Source organism: Zea mays, chromosome 3 (genome assembly GCF_902167145.1).
Source record: "Zea mays cultivar B73 chromosome 3, Zm-B73-REFERENCE-NAM-5.0, whole genome shotgun sequence".
NCBI lineage: Eukaryota > Viridiplantae > Streptophyta > Magnoliopsida > Poales > Poaceae > Zea > Zea mays.
The window spans coordinates 184091036-184113656 of NC_050098.1; the positions used below are offsets into that span (position 1 = coordinate 184091036).

The 22621-nt window shown below is 42.6% G+C and overlaps 3 protein-coding genes across 3 annotated transcripts; 2 read left to right on the forward strand and 1 right to left on the reverse strand.

The window, feature by feature from the left end:
• Positions 1–4715: 4715 nt before the first annotated feature.
• On the forward strand, positions 4716–8774 carry LOC100273270 (Ataxin-3-like protein). Its single transcript, NM_001147711.1, has 2 exons — positions 4716–5152; positions 7910–8774. The coding sequence occupies exons 1-2, from the start codon at positions 4883–4885 to the stop codon at positions 8627–8629; spliced, it is 990 nt and encodes a 329-aa protein (NP_001141183.1). The 5' UTR covers positions 4716–4882; the 3' UTR covers positions 8630–8774.
• A 948-nt stretch (positions 8775–9722) lies between these two features.
• Positions 9723–13970, forward strand: LOC103651007 (reticulon-like protein B12). The gene is made up of 4 exons (XM_008676599.4): positions 9723–9991; positions 10104–10287; positions 12888–13099; positions 13671–13970. Exons 1-4 carry the CDS (start codon positions 9922–9924, stop codon positions 13835–13837), a joined length of 633 nt encoding a protein of 210 aa, XP_008674821.1. The 5' UTR covers positions 9723–9921; the 3' UTR covers positions 13838–13970.
• A 2462-nt stretch (positions 13971–16432) lies between these two features.
• LOC100281184 (uncharacterized) lies at positions 16433–21419 on the reverse strand. The gene is made up of 3 exons (NM_001366981.1): positions 20506–21419; positions 18968–19805; positions 16433–16814 (listed from the first exon to the last, which is right to left on the reverse strand). The coding sequence occupies exons 1-2, from the start codon at positions 21376–21378 to the stop codon at positions 19113–19115; spliced, it is 1566 nt and encodes a 521-aa protein (NP_001353910.1). The 5' UTR covers positions 21379–21419; the 3' UTR covers positions 16433–16814; positions 18968–19112.
• Positions 21420–22621: the final 1202 nt, after the last annotated feature.

Consider the following 22621-nt stretch of genomic DNA (forward strand, 5'->3'; position numbering starts at 1 on the left):
GACCTCCCGTCACTCGGCGTTGCTTCTAGAACGCTGATTTTGTATTCAGTTGCTCGGCATTACTTCTAAAATGCCAACGTCGACTTCCAGTCACTCGGCGTTGCTTCTAAAACGTTGATTTCGTATTCAGTTGCTCGGCATTACTTCTAAAATGCCGACGTCGACTTCCAGTCACTCGGCGTTGCTTCTAAAACGCTGATTTCGTATTCAGTTACTCGGCATTACTTCTAAAATGCCGACGTCGACTTCCAGTCACTCGACGTTGCTTCTAAAACGCTGATTCTGTATTCAGTCGCTCGGCATTACTTCTAAAATGACGACGTCGACCTCCAGTCACTCGGCGTTGCCTCTAAAACGCTGTTTTCGTATTCAGTTGCTCGACATTACTTCTAAAATGCCGACGTCGACTTCCAGTCACTCGGCGTTGCTTCTAAAACGTTGATATCATATTCAGTTACTCGGCATTGCTTCTAAAAACGCTGACACAATCTTCAGTAACTCGGCAGTTACTTCTACAAGCGCCGACACCACTTACAAAGTTACTCGGCAACCATTTCAGAAAACATCAGTTCAATGCTCGAGTATTTCACTTACTTTCTCAAAGGAATTAGACTCACAAGTAAGCAGGATAGTCATCCAAAGAGAAGCCAAACGTCATTTTTTTCATTCAAAGGGAAGTTAATAAACTTACAAATCAACTCTTCGCGAGTTGATACTCCCCTACTATTACTACATTACATTACTACTACTACACTACGCTATACTACTCTACATTACTACTACATTATTCTAACTATACTATACTATACTAATATCTAAAAAGACCAGTGGCGTCTAGCCACTGGCCCTACCCCTGCTGCCGCCGCCGCCCTTGGTGCTGCCCTTGCTGCTGCCGCCCTTGGTGCTGTCCCTGCTGCTGCCGCCGTCACCGTCCCTGCCGCCGTCGCCGCCGCCGTCGCCACCGTCGTCGTCGTCGTCGCCGTCGTCGTCGTCGTCGTCCTCGTCCTCGCCGCCGCCGTCCGAGTCCTCCTCATCCGAGGAGTACTCCGACTCATCCGAGCCCTCGAGCCCGGAGCGCTCGACGGCCCGGATGTACGTCCAGACTTCCGCGACTATCCTCTGGGAGTCGTCCGAGTCATCGGACGACGCCGGGGGAGAGACGGGAGCCGGAGATCCCTCGGACTCGGAGGAGAACTCCTCCTCCGAGTATTCCGAGTCACCGAAGTCCTCCGATGGAGGAGTCGGTTCGCGCTTGCGCTTGTTGCTCTTGCCCATGGCGGAAGCAGACGGGAGAGAAGAGAAGGAAGCAGTAAGGAACAGCGAAGAGATGTGAAAAAACCGGAGGGGCAATGGCGTTATTTATAGAAGGGAAAGGCAACCGCTCACCTCCAACCGCGGTCACTGAACAGTCGCAAAGCATTCAATAAGCACTTCCACCCGTCTGGAGACACGTCAGGCGGCTGACGCCGTTTCATGCAACACTACACCCATTGGGACTCCAGTCAACAGCGCAAAGGATATGATTACACTCACCGTCCCATCACATTACTACTCAGAAGCAGCCGGCTAAAACACTCAGCGTACCAAGCCGTCCCTTGCCCACACCCATTGGGGGGGACGCCCAGGAATTATCAGTATATTTTTCAAAATGGTCACATCTGTACAGGGCACGCAGTGAATGCCTCAAGACAAAAATGGGATATCAACGAGAGTTAGAGAGAAGCCAAATATAGCCAGTAGAGTGCAAAATATGGTCGACAAACACGACTTGAAGACTAGACAGAGAACGTCCATCAAATGTCCAATCAGTCACAGAGCAAATAAATTGCACTGCCTAGCAAGATATGGATGGATTGCGAACTCGGCTGCAAAAGACAAAATACATGCTGACCTCTGAAGCATAATATTGATGACATAGTGCGGATGACATCATGCCAATTTTTTTACAAGCAGAAAGGATAATCTTCAGCAAAAGGACACAAAAGGAAGACCTTCGAGTGGATTATCCTAAAAAATCCACTTGAAGGTCGGGGGCTACACCCATTGGGTGCACCTCTGGTGCACCCCATGGATTATCATTCCAAGCCGAGATAGTGCCGATTTCTAAAGTGTGGGACAAGATTAAAAAAGCCAACCCTCAACCAAAATGAAGGAGCACAAATGGAAATAATCTCTACTGAAGACCTTCGAGTAGATTATTTTCTAAAATCTACTCGAAGCTCGGGGGCTACACCCATTGGGTGCACCTCCAGTGCACCCAATGAAGTTCAGAATCCTACAAATTGGAATGCCGACCTCTAAGGCGCAAGCACGAAACTAGGTTTTGGTCAACGAGTGATCGGAGCAGGAGAAGACAACAGGAAGCCATCTTTCTTCAAATTACCCGCAAGCTGGACCTGGGATCTTCGGGTTGATTACCTCTAAATTAACCCAAAGCTCGGGGGCTTGTGGGGGACAGATATCCCCCGGGTCCACTAAAAGAGTAAAGGACCTCACGAAAGGCCCAAGGGCCCAATAAATCGTAAGGTCATTCTTTCGTGGGCCTGGGGAGAAACAACCAGCAAAGCAGAACGGCATGAGGCCGGATTGGTGCAAACCCGGACAGCCCACAGCGTCGAGCGAATGACCGCAACAGAGATCCGACTTTCCCGCGCTGGAGCCTCCATGCAACGAAGCCATGCGAGGATAAGTCGGCGAGGTTTACGTGGGGATAATCTCAAGAGGTTCACTATCTTTTAGCTACTCGTTGTTATCTTATCCACGTGTACTGCTCCACGGTCGAGTATATAAGGCCTAGGGGGCACCCCTTCAGAACGATCGACCCTTTACTTAGCCACCTACGTCAACTCTCTGTATTCTCAATCCAGAGAGCTCTCTTGTAACCTCATTCACCAAGCATACTCATCAGGACGTAGGTGTTACGCATCTCTAAGCGGCCCGAACCTGTAAACCTTGTCCACTGTCCCTCGTGCGATCGGCACGAACCATTTTGCTACAGTTGTCGACACCGTCCTACTCCTAAAACACCTTGAGGGGCAATCCTAGGTGTGCGGTCGGACCCAAAACACCGACAGCGTCCCGCTGGACGAGGGTCGCACTCAACCCCTTTCAAGTGATCTAATGATCAACTTGAATACCACGGTGTTTTCCTTTCTTTTGCTATCTCCCGTTCGCGAGGAATCTCCACAACTTGGAGCCTCTCGCCCTTACAATTGATGATCACAAAGAAGCACAGAAGTAAGGGAGGGGAGAGCAACACACAAGACTCAAAGCACGAGCACAATCACGCACACAAGCCACAACTTGAGCTCACAACACAATGCGAGGAGTTCTCTACTCAAATAGAGCTCAAGTCACTATCACAAAGAATCAAATGCGCGAGAATGGAGTCTTGGTGCTTAGAGATGATCAAAGAATGCTTGGGTTACTCCTCCATGCGCCTAGGGGTCCCTTTTATAGCCCCAAGGCAGCTAGGAGCCGTTGGAGGCAATCTGGGAAGACAATTCTTGCCTTCTGTCGGGTGGCGCACCGGACAGACACTGTTCATGGTCTGGTGCAGATCGCCTTCCTGAAATGGCACAGCCGACCGTTGCAGAATTGTAGCCGTTGGCGCACCGGACACTGTCCGATGCACACTGGACAGTCCGGTGCCTCCTGCCGACCGTTGGAGCGGGCCACGCGTCGCCCGCGGATTTGGCGGCCGACCGTTGCGCTAGCGGCCGTTGGCTCACCGGACAGTCCGGTGAATTATAGCCGTACGCCGCCGACGAATTCCCGAGAGTGGCCAGTTCGCCAGAAGCCAGCCTGGCGCACCGGACACTGTCTGGTGCACCACCGGACAGTCCGGTGTGCCAGACTGCGCTGAGTCTTGGCTGCTCCAGCCAAGTCTTTTCCTTTTTCTCTTTTCTCTGATTCTAGCACTTAGACAAATATATTAGTACACAAAAACCAATGTACTAAGTCTAGAATCATATCTTCTTGTTGATTTGCACTTCATCCATCATTTGACACATAATTACTCACTCAATATGTGTTGGGCACTTAATCACCAAAAATATACTAGAAATGGCCTAAGGGCACATTTCCCTTTCAATGACTCTATCTCTTAGCCAAACATTTATTGCCTTACACTACATTTTTTTCCAAACTTATTGAGTGATGACCGTATAAGAGCTCATCCTTGATATAATCATACCAGTTCAATAATAGGTACCAATGGAAGAGGATCATGATGATAAGTTCGGAGAGGTTTAGGTCGTTGTCTTCCAGTCAACTAAGGTTATGTAGGATCGTTATCGTTATATGGTGTAGTTTATTTAGTTATTTTGTACAAAAGTTATATTAAGTAATAAAGATTTGATCCTGAAACACACTTAAGATATAACTAAATTTGTTCTTAAATCGGATCCGGATGTGACAATGAAGATAATACCTAGGCTATTTTATGGTGGCTATCAGATTTTCCTATAGTTATGGTGCCCTCTGGAGATAGTTGCGTGCAATTATAATCACACCAAAGTTTTTTTTTAAAAAACAAATGTCCAGCCCTACGCAGCATGTAGTTGACAAGAAGCCAATTTTTCAGAAAAAAACACGTGGTTGCCGAGCGAGCCCGTACCGGTCTACGTGTCATTGTGTCAGGGCTGTTTGATGATTTTGCGCTGGGGAATCTGCGTCACCAGTCACCACTGAGACGGAACCGAGTAACCGACCCACGCAAAAAGCGCTCAGCAGCTCCTGCGCGCCCCCTTTCCCCCGTCGGCCGATTTCGTTTATCTCCTCAATCCTGGCTTGAATCCGTGATACGTCGAGGCGGCGAAGAGCCGAATCGTGCCGCACCGTAGAGGAGGCTCAGGCTTCTGCAGGGTTTTGGAGCGGGGCGATGGAGGCGGCGAGCAACGGTGGGCTGCTGTACCACGAGGTGCAGGAGGGGAAGCTCTGCGCCGTGCACTGCGTCAACACCACTCTGCAGGGCCCCTTCTTCTCCGAGTTCGACCTCGCCGCGCTCGCCGCCGACCTCGACCAGCGGGAGCGCCTGGTGATGCTCGAGGGCTCCCGAAGCCCCGGCGCGGACAACGCTACCGCAGGGGACTTCTTCGCCGAGGGCGAGGGGTCCCACAACGTCTCCCTCGGCGGAGATTTCAGCATCCAGGTTAGTGCAGGCCCTCCAGGTCCAGGCTTCATGGAGGTTATCCATTTAGGTTTCTTGGGCTCGGTTAGATCGACCGATGCGTACATCACGGCTTCTTCCGTGGACTCGGTTACAAGTTGGTTGTCTATTAAGATCGCTGCGGGCATTTTTTGCTCGAGCATTGCTGCTTGGAACCCGTCGATTGCCTTCTAGTCTAGTCGAATGCTCTAGGTTAAATGTGGCGATATATACTTCAATTAGATGGATTTGGTAACATCAAAGGGAGTTACTTGAAGCAGACAAACTCGCAGGGTTTAGTTTATATATAGAATAAACGAAAATTAGGTAGTCAATGCATTATGCCAGTCATGTGAAGAATGCTTATCGAGTGATTGCATGAGTAAAGACTTTCTCGTTGAACATAGATGATTCAATCCTATCCCTATTCTAATGGTACTTAGGCAACCTCCTGCATTCATAACCATGCTCTGCCAGATGTGAAAGGGAATTCTGAGGGATAAACAGTACTTGTCTTTGACACTCAAATAACTGCATTAAAATTTGCATGATTCTCTGCAGGTGATTTGATATAGGATTGTATTTTTTTTGCATCACTGGAAAGTTTAGATGTAGTTGTTTCCTGTATAAACAATAGCAAATGTCTTACCAGCGGTTTGCAACAGTTTGCGCTACGTACTTGCTTGCACCAATGCATGTGCATGCATGCTAGTGTAACGTATTCTATTGTCGTTACACTGTTCAAAATTATTTGATTGATGTACATATTCAAGAGTTTATCTGACTAATGTAGCTTAACTTTTGTCGTGTACTGACTTGCTGACATTAAGAATGAATTCAGTCTTACAGTTTATGTCAATTGACTGAAATTGTTCTTTGATTTGAATTAGGAATATGATCAAGCTTGGTAGCGGTGTTAAAGTTAGAAGCTTTAAGGTTTTAAATGCTATTTCTATTTAATCTGCTCCATAAACAATTGTGGAAAGATAACTCGATGGATGTCTGAATTCTGAAAAGTTTCACAAGTCGCTAAAATTCGGTGTTACCAGATACCCATTTAGCCGTGTCCTTCCTTTTTTTTTGACAAGTCGGACATGTTGGATTCCGACTCCTGGCATTGGATTCCAAGTGGTATTTGGCGTGTTCCCAATAATTTGCAGTAGACACTGGCAACCACTGTTGTCGTTTTTTTATATTTTTTTTTATCGAACGCGCAGGAGAACTGCGCATCTTATATATTAAGAAAAAGGAGATAGAGGTCTAAAATAGACCCAGTACAAGCTGCCAAAAAAATAGATCAAGACAGAAAAAAAAGAAGAAGTAAAAAAAACCACTGTTGTCGTGCAATGGTGAAATATGATATGTATTTGTGCTTCAAATCTGTTGTAAATCCACATATAGCAATATAACGTTTTTTTTTGTAATTCGTCTAAGCACATTAAGACAAATCTTCTAATGACCCATAAGAAATAAAATGTGATGTATGTTCTGAGCCAATTAATTGGTGAAGGATGTAAAGTTGGCCAAGGTCGAGTTTGTTGGTTAGGTAATTCCCCTGCCAAATATTTACTATTATATTAACAGAAGGGGGAGGGCTTGGTGCTGCGCCAATGTCAAAGGACTGATGCTTGGACCTAGCTGGTAGTTTAAGGCTATGTCTGTCTATCTATTCAAAAGGTGAGAATGTAACCTAAATAAAACCATAAAAAAAATCCTAATTTTCTTCTTACTGCTGCGTGTTCGAGAGTGAAAAAAAAGCAAGGAGGAACTTTTGAGCCAGTAGCACGATCAGAGTAACCTTTTGATGGCTGGTGCCCTTCACTTGTCCCGTACTCTAGCAAAGAGCCATGCTGTCACTGGCTCACTGCAATAGGGACAAATGGAAACTATGGAAGGAAAAGAATGCTGCTGTAGATGAAACTCATACCTGCCAGTCATAAAATGGTGAATCTGAGCACAAATATCCGCGAATAGACCGCTGTTTTGCATGTTGCTGATATTTGGATGTTTCACACATTTTTTATTTTAATTTGGTGTTTGTGCATGTCTCCATTAAGTTATTAGGATGACACTAGTTTGCTGTGGATATGCTTTAATGCTGTCCTAATATGGCACTTTGCAATATGGAGGCATTCTAGTTCTTTTAAAGTTTTCTCCTAAAGCCTTCAAAATGTGTAGAAGGGTCACCAAAACATATGCAGCAATTAGCTATTTCTGTCTTTTCTTCATTGAATCATGTTTGTCTTTGCAAGTTTGCATTGTATTTCAGACCCTCTGAATATCACTTTACACATTTGGATATGAATTAGGGGCAAGATGATAAGGAATTCATTAAGTATTTGTTTCTAACCCAAAGCTGCAAGATTTTGGTTGTGGGTCCTGCCACACTCAGGGAATGGGTAAATATTTTAGAAGCTGGAAGTACATTTTTTTAAGAAGGTGCACATTAGACCTGAATCTGGACAGATGGGACGCGGACATGCGGTTATGCGTTGAAATACACCTTGTGATTCTTCACTTTTTTTGTCTCAGCTTTTATATTTACATTTGATCTGAACAGTTTCCCCTCTTATAGGAGCATCATCTATGCTTGTGTCTTCGAAATGAATCTGGAATGCTGTCAACATAGTCTATTGCTCTTGTTCATGTCCACATGTAGAGTTCATATGCTCCATTAACTGTAACTCAACCACAATATGGTACCAGTCTATTACACATATAGATGTACTTTTATTTCTCCTAATAGTTTTTTTCTAATAGGTTTTGCAGAAGGCGCTGGAGGTTTGGGACCTCCAGGTTATCCCCCTTGATTCCCCAGCTGCAGGGTCGTCCCAATTTGACCCTGAGCAGGAGGTTGCTTTCATTTGCCACCTTCAGGACCACTGGTTTTGCATCAGGAAGGTGAATGGGGAGTGGTATAACTTCAATAGTCTGTACCCAGCTCCTGAGCACCTGTCAAAGTTTTACCTCTCAGCTTTCATTGACACCCTGAAGGGGTCAGGCTGGAGTATCTTTGCAGTCAGAGGCAATTTTCCCAAGGAGTGCCCTATGGCAACTGAAGGCTCTAACGGTTTTGGTCAATGGCTCACCCCTGATGACGCCCGGAGGATAACAGCCTCCTGTAACCAGGTTCAAGCACCTACTCAGCAGGTACAACCCCCTCTACTTGGTGACCGATCAGGAGGGATGAGTGAAATGGACATGATTGTAGCGCAGCAAGAAGAGGCTGATCTGAATGCTGCTATAGCTGCTAGCTTGATGGACACTGGGGGTCCATTTGCCAGCTATGATGCAGATCAAGAATACAGCAACTCACAAGATGCTCCTGCCGCTGGACCAGCTCGGAGCAAAGAAGAAGCTGATAAATCTGAGCCGAGCGCACCTCCCTGTGAGGAGGAAACTCAGGAGTTGGCTTCAGGAAGCGACACCAAAAGGGAGGTTTCTTCTGTAGAGGAGAAAGGAACAGCGAGAGAAGAATAGGATGGCACTTTTGATCAGTCTGTAACTGAGTTAGACTATACACAGAGAAACTGCCCTCCATTTCAGTGGAGTTATGCCTTTTTTGGTTCCGAACGCCGTACGTATACAAAATGCATAGTCTGAACTGAATGGGCTTAAAAACTTTAACTGGTGTAACTGCTATGTGCGAACTGCATAGAGACTAGAGTGGCCGTTTTGAACCCCCCCTCCCCCGGGTTTTTTTTCTGTTCTTTCTCGTGTGTGAGTTTATGCTGGATCTCCCTTCACACTACAGCCTGACGGTAAATGCTCATGTTAACCCAGATGAAGCCTAACGTCAACCCGAAGTGCTACATTAGCCCAGATGCACATGCACAATACTTCCTGTTGTCGTTAGATTCACTTTACCAATGAATCAGATGCGTTGTTCATTACCTGTTGCTCCTCTTGGAGCAATAGCTGTTGGCCTTTGCACTGCACCCGTCGTACCAGAGGCAGAGCCGAGCTTGTGCCGAAAGGTAGAGGCTGCCCGCTTTGTCTTCTGGATACGACGCGGATGCCATGCTTTTCTTCTTATTTTTCTGTTTCTTTGAGGCCAGATACGAGTAACCCGAACCCGGAATACCCGAACCCGAAATACCCGAAACCCGAATTTTGTTCGGGAATTTCGGGTAGCAACTTGCAAAACCCGAATTTAGTTCGGGTAATTCGGGTATCACAATCGGGTACCCGAATTACTCGAACTTTGATGTGTCATGTACTCATGTCATGCTTAATTATTAATTTATACATTTATAATTATGTGTATGTGTGCATAACTTATGATCGTAGATTGCTTGTGTTTTATATGTCCATGTGTATCATTATTCAAACTATATTTTTATACTAATTTAATAGGGTGTATGTGTTTTTATGAAGGTGACACAATAGTTCGGGTAGTTCGGGAATACCCGAACCCGAAATTTCGGGTACCTGAAATTTCGGGTATTGCAAAACCCGTTGTAATTTCGGGTATCGATTCTCAAAACCCAAATTTTAAAAACCTGAATTACCCGACCCGAAATTTTGGGGTAACCCGAACGCCCACCCCATACGACGGCGTTGCTGACGAGGTACCTGTGCCACTGTGGTGCCCCACGCCAGTGACGCGCCACGCTTGCGCCTTTTTCTTTCCGCCCATTTTTCCCACTCTCGCAATTTTCCAAAATTTCCAGCTCGACAAGTTGGACTTGTTAGAGACCAGTCAGTAGCTGCCATTCATCCACTCCCCTTTCCCATCGGAGGAGGACGAGAGATCCGTCCTGCGGTGTGCGATGGACTCCCCCAGCTGCCGGCTGTTCGGTGCCCAGAGATCGCCGCACGATCTCCTCGGCGGCGGCGCCGGTGAGTCCTCCTTGACTGTTTTGATCGATACTATGTCGTTCGGTTCTCTCTCTATCTGCATTCCGCGTTTGGATTCTGAGAGCGTGGCGTGGGAGCTTTTCTGTGGGCGCAGTTGCGGATGTGGTGCTGTGGAGGAAGAAGGAGGTGGCCACCGGGACGCTGGCGGCCGTGGTGGCCTCATGGGCGCTCTTCTACTGCGTGCCCGGCTACACTCTGCTCTCCTTCCTGGCCCAGGTGCTCATGATCCTGCTCACCGTCCTCTTCGTCTGGGCCAAGGCTGCGCAGCTGCTCAACAGGTGATTCTGGTTTGATCTCTCTCACCCATTCGTGAAACCACTGTGGCTGATTCGTGTTTTGCGGATGCTAGTGCTAGGCTGCTAGCTAGCATGGTAATTGATTAAGGTTGTACAAGTTGTAATCCGTGGTGGCATGTTAGAACTAATGGAATTATGGATCTTGGTTCAACAGCTCTTACCATTTTGATAATGTTGCTTAATTGCTGCAATGGCGAATGTATGTCAATAACTCTTTTTTTGAGGGATATTTATTCAATAGCTCTAGGCCTTCCTGCGGTACTCCGAATACCAAATAGGAGTAAAGATATAAAACAGATCACAACCTTTGATTCTTTTAACGGATGAGATAATTTATATAGTTCAAACAGTGATTAGCAAATAAAAAAAAACAAAGTAAACTGTGACCATATCAGAGTCGTCGATTTGCTTCCTTACATGATTGTCTTCCCGTGGAAGGCGTGAAAGGCAAGCAAGAACAACGAAAGAAGACGAACCTATCAACTATAGTACAGACCAATCCAGCTCCCGTAATCTTTGATTTTGGTAGGGTTACATTCTTATAGAAAAAGGATATATACATCTAAATGCATTTTGTAAAGAAGCATCTTATTCAATGTGTACACGTTAGTATGTTCTAAGGTCACGTGCAATCCATGAAAAGAACATGTACAACGTCTATCAGTCTATGCATGTATGCCATGTATTTGAATGTTGTTCTATCATGCGAAACAAAGAAGATACGGGCCAAGTAAATTCTTGTAGTTTTTCAAATAAATGCTCAAAATCAAGTACGAATCATTTTGCTTATATCTGGCATCATAGTATTTGTAGTTTTGAAAATAGAATTCTTCCCATAATTCTATATTTAAGATTTTGGCTAAACTATTTGCACGATATTTCTTTTTCAAATATCTAGGGAAAATCATTTAAGTTCATGTTTCAAAAATTAGTACATTGTCATATATCTTTAAATGAAATCTAAAGTTCCTCAACTCGGCTAAAGGGGGAAAGACCGTCCTTCCAGTATTATATTAAGAAGAGACTGAAACATAGTCTCGCCCGAGAAAACCCCTGAACCTTGGCCCCTCATCACTAACAGGTTGACCGACTGCCCCACTCTGCAACGGCCTAGCTGGGACTCCGATCCCGAGAGCGGACGGGGCACATCGAGGGGATTTTTTTAACCAAGCCCGAAATTTACCTCCGAGTGGGATCGAATCCGGGACCTGAAGGTGCTACTTGAAAGTCTTAACCATTACGCTAGAGACCCATTTGCATCTAAAGATCCTTAACAAAATCCAAGATGCGAAAGGGCCTCTAGCGTAATGATTAAGACTTCCTAGTAGCACTTCTAGGTCCCAGGTTCGACTCCCTCGGGGGCGAATTTCAAGCTTGGCTAAAAAAATCCCCTCGCTGTGCCACGCCCGCTCTAAGGGATCAATATCTTCCGCGGTACCCTCCGGCTGGGGCGTTGTAGAGTGAGCAATTGACTCAACCCGTTACTGATGGATAACCAGGATTCGGGGGTTTTCTCGGCCGGGACTATGTTTCGGTCTTTTCTTAATATAATACCGGGAGGATGACTTTCTCTCTCCGGCCAAGTTTTTTTAACAAAATGCAAACTCGACACCAAGTTTTATTTCAAAATAGGATTTTAAGGCACTGAAAACAAATTATAAAATTTTCTATCACACATATCTATTATCATTATCATAGATAAAAAATTAAAACGTTTTTTATTAATGTTTTAAAATTTTGTTTTAAAATGATTTACAAGTGTACATCTTTGCCTAAAGTTTTTTTGAATTTTTTTTTTAAAAGTCGTTTACCAGAAAACAACATTGTAGAACTTTTAGATGCAAGGTACTCCGTAATTGTAATTTTCATACAAAAGTATAATTTGAAAATAAAATATACATTATTGACGTGTATGAGGCACTACATCTAATTAGTAAATCATATCTTGTATGACATTGATTTCCATGCAGCCTCTGTGCAAAATGTAGAGATAAAGCCTACCTTGGTTATTCTTGTTCCAGACCCTATATATGTTGGAGCCTCCAGTATTCGATCTATCCTTGTATGACATTGTTATTTGAGAATACTGTAACAAAACTGTTACTTGAGTTTCAGTTTGAGTGAAATTTAACATTACATTGTTGTGAAATACCATTGATCTTGTGTTTGGTTCAGATTTCTGAACTAGATTCGCTGCCAAAAATCTGAAATCTCAACCAAACGGATACAACGGCAGAATAGATTCATTAAAATCTATAGATTTCTCTAGTTCAATCCAGAATCAGCTTCTATCCCAGAATTTTAAATTTCCTGTTATTCATGTTACAAGTTATCATACTATTAGAAAATCTATAGTTTACAGTTGTTTTAACCAAACAAATTTCATTTTTTTTACAATTGTCAGTTTATAATAGCTTTCTCACAGCTCATAACTAGAATCAGATTTTCAGAAATCAACGGTTGAACCAAACATAGGATAGACCAAAAATGAAAAGAATATATTGTATAATTGCTCTTGCTCTTAGATAGTAATTACAATTCATTGTATGTGCCAACTCTAAATGCAAAAGAAACCTATGCAGGGCACCTCCGCCTATCCCATTGATGAAAATTTCTGACGAGTCAATGAGTGAAGCAGCAGAAATGGTTGGTAGCTTCATCAACAAGGTGCTCAAGGATTTCGAAAACATTGCACTTGGGAAGGATAACAGCCTCTTCTACAAGGTGGCTTTTGTGCTGTTGCTGGCCTCCATAGTTGGACGACTGACCGATCTTATCACTTTAGTATATACAAGTAAGTTCTTCTACTGTTTTACATTTCTTATGAGCTAAGGACCACTGCGCATCTTAAGAAGAACCTTGACATGAATAGCAATATGAAACATGTACAGCAGTACACTTATCATCAGATCACTTACAATTGCACTGAAAATCTGTGCTGGTAATAACGCAAAATGCAATAGCATTATAGCAATGGAAACAGAGGCAATGCTCACACTATCACTTCGTTTGATAGAATAGCAGGATGGTTCTAGTTTCGCCAAAAGTTCCATTTACTGAACAAGTTTCTTGTCAGACGTTCTACACTAGTGCTGCTGAATGTAATCCAAGGATACGTAGACGTGAGGGCACGGCTGGGTGCATCTAATCTACTTTGGTCATACTAGCAGTGGATTGTAAGCATTAAGCATTCAACCCGATTTGAAAGTCCAATTCGTAATCTGTCTGTCTCCTCCACATATTTGGAACGACATGTCCACATGGGAAATCTTAAAGGAAGAGGGAATCGATTTGGAAACAAAAATGCTCTATTAGTCTTGCTGATCCATGTCGATTTGGTAACTTTTTGGTCCCTATTCTGTCAGGTGCTATTATTGCTCTCACGGTCCCTGCATTGCTGGAGAAATCCGAAGAACACATTGCCAGATTCTTCAAGAAAACTTCGATATATGTTCAGGCATTTGGCAGAGCATGCAAAGAGTATAAATGTAAGATGACGAATATGATATCGGAAACGAAGAAACTGCGTTGATGTCAATGTGTATTCACTAGCAAATTTTGACTTGTGAGATTGCTTCTTCGGAAGCGAAATAGTTGTGACTTTTGGCATCAATCACAATCGTGATCTTACATCAATCACAATCGTCTAGCCTTCGAGCTGCATAGAATGTTGTATGGCTGGGCACTACTAGAATTAGGCTCTGCTTTGGAACTCGTAAATAACTTTAAGTCCTCCATTTAATTAAATTGGATGATTAGAATCAGTTACCAGAGCATCTCCATTAGTTTTCAAAAGAAATCCCTAACGTCTCGTTTGGATCATTGGAATTGAATTCCATTCTAATAATAGTAATTTAGGCATATATCAATTAAGCTAATTCGATTTTATGTAAAATATATTTATATACTACTATTAGCAAGATGTGAGAGATATTTATGTGCTACGTTTTTACTATAGAGGAGTGAGACAAAGAGTGTTATATAAGTTACACAGTAGAAACAAATTCTACTAATGCACAAAATCATTTCCCACCCTCCACCCCATGAATTTGAGATAGGCTTATATCTTAACTTTGGAAAGTGGTGGAATCACAAATTTCAAACTAAATAAGTTACTTTATTGAGTGAATTCCAATTCCTCTAAAATGAAGGGATCCAAACGACCCGTAAAATTAATTTAGGACGTTATTAATCTAAAATAATCTCCCAACAGTTTTTTAAATGAAGTTCTTAAATATACCAATTTTCTAAATGCCCATATTTAGTCCCCAGACTTAGGGAGCTGTTTCACACTTTCAATAGTCTATTTCGTACGTCAAGCACAATATGAAATCACATGTCCATTATCGAGTTCGTGCTCGTGTGCAGTAATGCAGTTTGAATGATTTAGGGTCTGTTTGGTTGGGTTGTGACTGTGAAAAAAGTTGTTGTGGGCTGTGAGCTGTGGAAAAAGCTGCTGTAGGCTGTGAGCCGTTAAAAAGCTAAAAACCGTTTGGTGGAAACCACTAAAAATCGTTAAAAGTTCTTCGATATATGTTTTCATACTTTCATCCGAAAAGCCACTAAAAGCAAGTTCAGGGGTGCTTTCAGATTTGCACTGTGAGAAAGTCAGCTTTTAGAAAAAGCTGCTTCCTGGATCCAGCCCTTTGATTGGCTTTTGGCTTTTAGGGGGCAAAAGCCAAAAGCCAAAAGTCAAACCAAACACACCCTTAAGCTACGGAAAAGGTAAATTTATCATCCTCGTTAGACAAAACACTGAGATGATCCATTAAAAAATTTAGAGAAAAATGATCGACGTGATTCATATGTAATAAAAATAAGTAGTAAACAAGAGGAAAACGATGATTATTAAACTTTATCGTACAAATGAAACCAAATTTAAAGCGGCAAGCTGAGTTAGCATAATTAAAAATATTTAATAACCTAAAAATTGAGAACTGTTGGAAGCTAAGATTATTTTTGTTCCTAATATATTTATCAAATTACTAAATTTGAGTTTATCGAATTATTTTTTAGAAGCTAGTATAGGTGCTCATACTTCTTAGGAGGTAATATATGAAATATAACTAAGTTAGCTAGGTGGTATTAGTAGCACTTTTTAGGTCCTAGTTTCACTCATAACATATGTCTAAGGCTTGATCCTGGCAGTGTTTGTTCTCATATGGACTACGATAACGAGTAGAATAGGGATTTAAGGTTTTTTTCATCTGAGAAAATCTTTTTAATACAATATCTAGGGATTGTCTTATCCCTAATAGATCGAGGTTTTTATATTTATTTAATTTTTAAATTTTAGAAAATAGAAAGTTTAAGATATAAATATAATTTTTAATCTAATTGTTGTATATGAGATCTATTGGAGCTGGTAAACCTTTTATTTTATAATTTTAGATATGAAAATTTAATTATCGTAACCGTGTTTGGGAGGGCTTTAATTTAAAAATTGCAACTTCGGTTTTCCAGCTTCACCATGAAACGACTTTAATAAATTGGTAAGACATGATTCAAGAGTGTATGGCTTGTACCTAGACTCTAGTTTCTGTAATACAATTAATTTGCGCGAGTTTCTTTAATTACCTTTGATGATTAGTAGGTGGAGAAAAAACATGAATAGGTAGTTCATGTAACCAATGGTATGGTGGGTAATTTTTGTGTAACTTTATGGAGTGGTATGGAAACAATGTTTTTTAAGCACCCTTTGAGGAGCTTCAAAAATTTTATTAAACTGGTTTCTAGTTTTAGTTTTTTTTAAGCTGAAGCTCGTGGAGTTAGACCTGTTTGGATAAAAGAAGATAAAATAGACATGAAATTCTTGAAGCGAAACTCTTCGAGCCTAACTATCCATTTTTTATACAAGTAACCCAATGTTGTGCGTATGTGATAGCTACGTACATTTTATTAGACGACTGTCCTCTAAATTACGTAATAAGTTTTAATGAAAAATTTTAAATTACTCACTTCATTTATGGACGATGTCCATACAACCCACTAAATTATTTTTTAGTTCATTTTACTCCGCCTATTCAAGTTCGTTCAATCTATCATTTAATAAAATTACCTTTTTTGACATAAGCTATAATATCTATAATCATCTTATAAATTATGAATTTGAAATTCAACTTTTAAGTGAAAAGAAATCATTCTGTAAATTCATGTTAGAATGCAGTAACCACAGAAAACACAGCATAGTTACAAACCACAGGCTAAATCGTAGGGACAGGTGTTTCTCACAGATCACATTGACAGAAAGGGAAATACTTCACCTAAAGTACATCTCCGGTACAACCAGATGAATCTTGCGTTCTTGGCAAATGAACCAGTACATTTGAGTGATTTTCCGCCATTTGTATCCTGGTTCTCCGTTGATTGAAAAGGCGTTGTACAAATGAGTCGTACGTACAGCGGAACCCTTCGCAGAACAACCAGATGATAGAAAGATTCCTTGTTCATCGGACAATATGAAGCACAAACTCCTACCTGTCTGCCGCCTAACTAAAGCAACCATAGACCTGCAAATAAAGGATAGAAAAAGTTTTATTAGATACTGATGCTCCTAATTGACATGGTTGAGAGCTTCTACTTTTATTCACTTGACGGTGATGCATTTACTAGAATGGTATCGTCTGCTAATTTTGCGCTGAACTTTTGTTTTGGAATCCAACAGATGAAGCAGATATGGATAAAGCTAGATAGTGATGGTTACACAAAATGCACAATAATAATTAGTATCATTAGCTACAGATCTTTTTTTTTGGTGAACAAGCAATGAATTTTCATTCCGTAGGGCTTTAGTCGGCCCCAACCTCATCTTGTGGCATAATCTAGTGGCGCGTCTTATACATGTTCAATTACAAGCTGATAAGGATATTTTTAAATGGGACCTAAATTCCTCTAGGTGTTTTACAGGTCAGTCTATATATGGGGCTCTTATAAATAACGGGATCAATCTGGAGATTAAAAATACCTCTTAAGATTAAAATTTTTATGTGGTTCTTAATGAAAGGAGTGGTGCTGATAAAGGACAATTTAGCAAAACACAATTGGCGGGGTAACAAAAAATGTATGTTCTGTAATACGGATGAATCCATTCAACATTTATTTTTTGGCTGTCATTTTGCTCATCACATGTGGCGATGTTATCCATTTGCTTTGGTTTGTCATGCCCTAGATCTGTTAGACATCTTTGGGAGTTGGTTGTTGGGGATGGATTTAAAGACTAAGAATCTTGTAATTACAGGTGTCTCAGCTCTGTGCTGGGCTATTTGGATAAGCAGGAATAACTTAGTGTTTGATAACGCCCATATGATGACTTATTTGCAGGTTCTGTTCAGAGGTACTCACTGGCTCAGACTCTGGTCGCGGCTCCAAAGAAGTGAAGACGCAACTGTTTTAATAAGGAACGCTTGTCGACGTCTCGAGACCTTGGCTATGCAATTTTTTTACATTTCATGGATGGAGATTTTCAAACAAGATTACGTTGTAATGGTTCCTTACTTTTAGTTGGTGTTGTTTTGTGCCGTTTTAGGGAATTTTCCTTTATTTCGGTTTGGAGGTTTGTCCCTCCTTTTGTGAGCAGACGGCTGTACTGTTAGTTTTGTAAAACTTTGGTCCTATCCTTGAAAGAGGTGAAAGCTGGAATTCATTTTCCATTATCTAAAAAATAGCCTAGTTCAATCCATCAAGTTTTATGCTATGTGCATTTCGCATTCCATTTGTCTTAAAGAATATACTCACTAAATGAAAACTAAGTAGTAACTCAGTTGGTTAGGGATGTTTGGTGTAACACCCCATCCAATTTCTGAACCGGCGGTACTTACTTCTGGCAGCTCTCTAAAATCATATATTGTTCCCACAGACCAACACAGATCTTTTGTGCGCACTTTGTCCTCACTAATGCGCACTCGAGAAAACTTCTCAGTCGGTCACCCATCCAAAATGCTCCAAGTCAAGCACGCTAACCTGAAGGTTCTTTCGAGATAGGCTTCCGAAAAAGAAGATGCATATTATTGATATGAGTACTCTATTAATTCTATTAAGCCTTGGGCCAGGATATCACATTTGGTTTGAGGAATCACTCCATCCAATCCATTCAAGTTAAGGTGGTGCATAATGAGTTTATTCCTCAAATTTGGTGGAATGATCTCATTTCTCATATTAGTACTAACTAATTAACTATAAAAAATGAGGTGGTGATGGATCAACTCATTAAATTCCAAAATCAAATAAAAAAAGTAAGAAGTGAGAAGATAATGTATTAGCTTATTCCTCAAACCAAACACCTTATATTAGTGACTCTAGTTCAGGGGGAAACCACCCAGAGCTCACTGATTTTGGGTAGCTCCCTGAAAAAAATGGGGCTCAGTACCCCTCAACCTTATTTTTTTTCCTTAAAAGACAAGTCCAGGCAAGTCTCCCCCCGTGGAAAAAAGAAACTAAATATCTTCCCAGAACTGGTGTGCTTTAAAATTTAAATGCAAACCTGTGTGTTTTTAAACAATGCATCAAACTGAGTATACTAGTCACATTCAACTATGTAAGATTTGTCAGTTCACAAATTAAAATGAAGCTTCAACTATGTAACATTTGTCAATTGTAATTTAATGACATGCATACTAGCCACATTCAAAATTGAATGAATACAGATTGAATCGTGAGAGGATACCTGACCAATTAGTGCATGTAAGTTGCTCTTGTAGCTCTATTGTCGCAAAAAAAAGGAAAACCCCCTTGTTCAGTTCTGTTAGACCATTCATCAAGTATGCTTGTATCATATATTTGTTCATTCCCATCACAAATGGTTTATCATTTCACCACATAGAAGGCACATAGACTTCTTCCTTCAGGTTCTGGGTGGCACTCTCAGTGGGAAATCCTCGCACAGCACCAATTGTCCATTGTGATATGATTCCAGCGGCAACAGCAAATCTCAGTTGCCTCTCCAATGTATCCTGGTCTTCATACATTTCAGGACAAGTTGTCAGCTTCCTAATAGCAGCAGCCACAATAGCATCCCCTGAACCTGTTCGGTCAGTGGTGTATGGAGTTATGAGTGCATCCTCTGTCCCAACCACACAGCCATGAAACTTAGGTGTGTAATAGTGGATCCGAAGTGTCCCATACGTCACAAGCAAGATCTTTATACCGTCATGCCAAATAGGAGCGATCTCTTCAGGGCTGTAGTGGTAGTACTGTGGCCAGTTTCTTGTAAAATGAAATCCTTCAAGATAATACTGAGGAGGGGTGTTTCTCTTGTATTCATAGTACTCATGATCTAGGAGGAATTCCAGCTCATCCCTTGACACCTCTATGATTTCAGCCTCTTTCCACGCCCTGTTTATCACCTCCTTTGTTTTATCCTTGGAAGTCCACAATGGCAATGGCAAATTGAGATCGAAGAAAACTTTGCTTCCAAATTTCTTGGACAGCTCAATGGCTCTGAAGAGCGTGTCATGCATTGAGGGGTTTAGCAGGACTTCTGAATTGAAATGGAACATTCTAGCCTGTGTAATTGCCACAGATTAGATCTGAATAAAGAAAAAAATGTTTTGCAATGTAATAGCAATGACTACATCTAACTCATCAAAATGTCTCCTCTAAAAATCTTGTCGCCGGCATGTGAACCTGAACAGTGCAATTATGCTAAACATTTTATCTGCAAAGTTATTAATTCTGACGGCATCATTCACATGCTTACTTGAAACAGTTTGGAAGATGATATCATCGTGATCGTGAAAGCTATAGTGGTTTAAACATAATATTAAAGCTGTGGAGAAATAAACCTCAGAGACAAATTTATTATGAAGAAAGTTAGTTTCTTCAGAGCTGGAAACTTTAGATAATGCAGTATAACCTCTGATTTTCATGGACTGCTATAACAATTTTATCTATTTTCTAAATACAAATACTGATAATTTTTACAGTCCATAATCCGCTGCTATCTTAGATTCCAGAAGACTGATTCAGATGTCAACTCATCTCTTAAACTGCACTATGAGATCAAGTGCCATAGCTATGCTGGTGCTGCTAGATCAAACCAATTTTATATTTCAGCAAGGAATTCATTTGATGCAATTGTTCTGCAAAAGTGCACCGTGTTGTTATGCACATAAAGACATAGCTTGCCGTGAAATGACTACTCGAGCATAAATCTTGAACCGGAAATTCGGAATCCAACGTTTACCCAAGGAATTGCCAACTCACCTCTTTCAACACGTCTACATTGATCTCAGTCCTGCGGAGGGAGTCCTCGGCGGCACTCTTCACCGTCTCGGCTACAAGTTTCGTCCCGCCCTTGCCGTCCTCCCGGTCCCGGAAGCTCACCTTCATGCGCGCCGTGGCGGTGACCGCTTTGTCGTCGAACTTTATGGCACGTGTCTGCACCCGCTCGCAGTTCATGCGGTACACAAGCTCGCGGCCGAAGTCGTCGTCGCCGACCTTGCCCAGCACTGCGGCGCGCCCGCCGAGCCGGGTGAGCGCAATCGCCACGTTGCTCGCCGCGCTCCCCGGCGCGCGCGCGAACTCGGGCGGTTCCCATTGCAGGTGCCTCCACGTGGAGTACATGTCGGGATGCATCTGGCGGTCCGACACCCGCACCGTGGGTACGAACTCCCACCGCGGCGCGCCGAAGCAGCACACCAGCGGCGGCCACTCGTTCGCGAAATCGTCGTCGTCGCTACCCACTTCCACCGCATCCTCCTCTTCGTTGGCCTTTTGAATCGTATCCCCCGTCCCGTGATTCGCCGCCTGGGCCACCTCCTCCTGTTTAGCCTCTCCCTTGGACTTCCTCGTCCGGCGGTTGGTCCGCTTCACCGGCTCCTCCTCGCCCTCCGAGTCGGGATCCCGGTCCGCCTTCTTGGTTCTCCTCCTCGTAGCCCTCGGCTTCGGCGCCGACGGGGACGGTGACTTTTTGCGGCCGCGGCGCGAGGCAGGTTCAGGGAATTCCGGCACGGCGGCGCCGTTGGGCGAGCAGCGGAGGGAGAGGCCGCGTGGGAAGCTGGAGTGGAGGGACGCGGCGAGGAGAGTGGGCTTGGGGAACAGTGATGGCAGGAGGAAAGCGGGGGCGGCCATGGCCATTGTCGCTCCTCTTTGCTCGAGGTGAGGGGCGCGGCGACGAGCGCAGCGAGCGCTGGACTCGACTCTATCCACTATCCAGGAGAGTGTCAATGTGATCCGATAAGGGTTTTAGCAACCGTTAAGGATGTCGGGTTTGCGCCCGCAAAAGGAAAATTGTCCAAATGGAACATCCCGGATCCCGATCTACAACATGCAAGTATGTATTGTATCGACGACCCTAAAACATCCTTAAAAACATCCGTAACTATAAACAGGTGCTCATACACACGAACATGAATCACGATCTCAAAGGAGGTCTATCCCTAACCGACGGCGTGAATAAGACATGTTAGATAAGATGTCAGATATATTTCGGACTATCGATTTATTGTATACACGTGTTACAGTCACACATCATGAAATGTATAGCAATCGAACAAGTGATATACATATAGTCATGTAATCTATAACAAAAAGTTTAAATAAAATAGCATATTGTTATATTGGTACTACACATGATAACTAACAAATTTTGTCAACAACAACGATTAGTACAAGATGTACCAAAACAAGACGGGGCAATGTACAATACGATCTATTAGAGATCATATCAGGGCAGTATTACTTTGGAAAAATACTCTAAAAACGGGTGGCGACGCACCAAGGATGAGGAACACATGTTGTTTAGAACGTATGTCTTTCTTACATTTTATAGTCCAACGGTAGGCACTCTAACTACTCTATTTAATTGATACTAATATACAAATTCAGGACCTATTAGGTCATTTGGACACCCCGGAACAATCGGCTTCTAGATAATCTGAGGAGTCCATTAGCCATTTTTCCTGTTGCACCAATTCGAAGTAGGATTTGGTGGCCAGGAGTGAAACGAGTAAGAAGTGCAATATAAAGTGGAGTGGTAAGAGCAATTTGGAGAGTGAGAGATGTGAATGCAATTAACACTTTGTCTCTATTCGTCTGTTTCCATTTTTTATTTTCTAAATTCAAAATAACACAAACCAATCAGAAACTGCCATATAGCAACAGGTGGCCAGTACCAGTCAGTCAAGATCGGCAACGTCCATGTCTCAAACGCACGGATCTATATTAACTGACGGTCAATCTGGTTCTAACGCGGTCGATACTGATTGAATTGGCCGGTTTGTAGCCCCACCGAATGATCGACTGATTCAATTATGGGGTGTTTGGTTTGAGAAATGAGCTAGTCCATCATCTTCTAACTCCTCACTATTTTTGTTTGGTT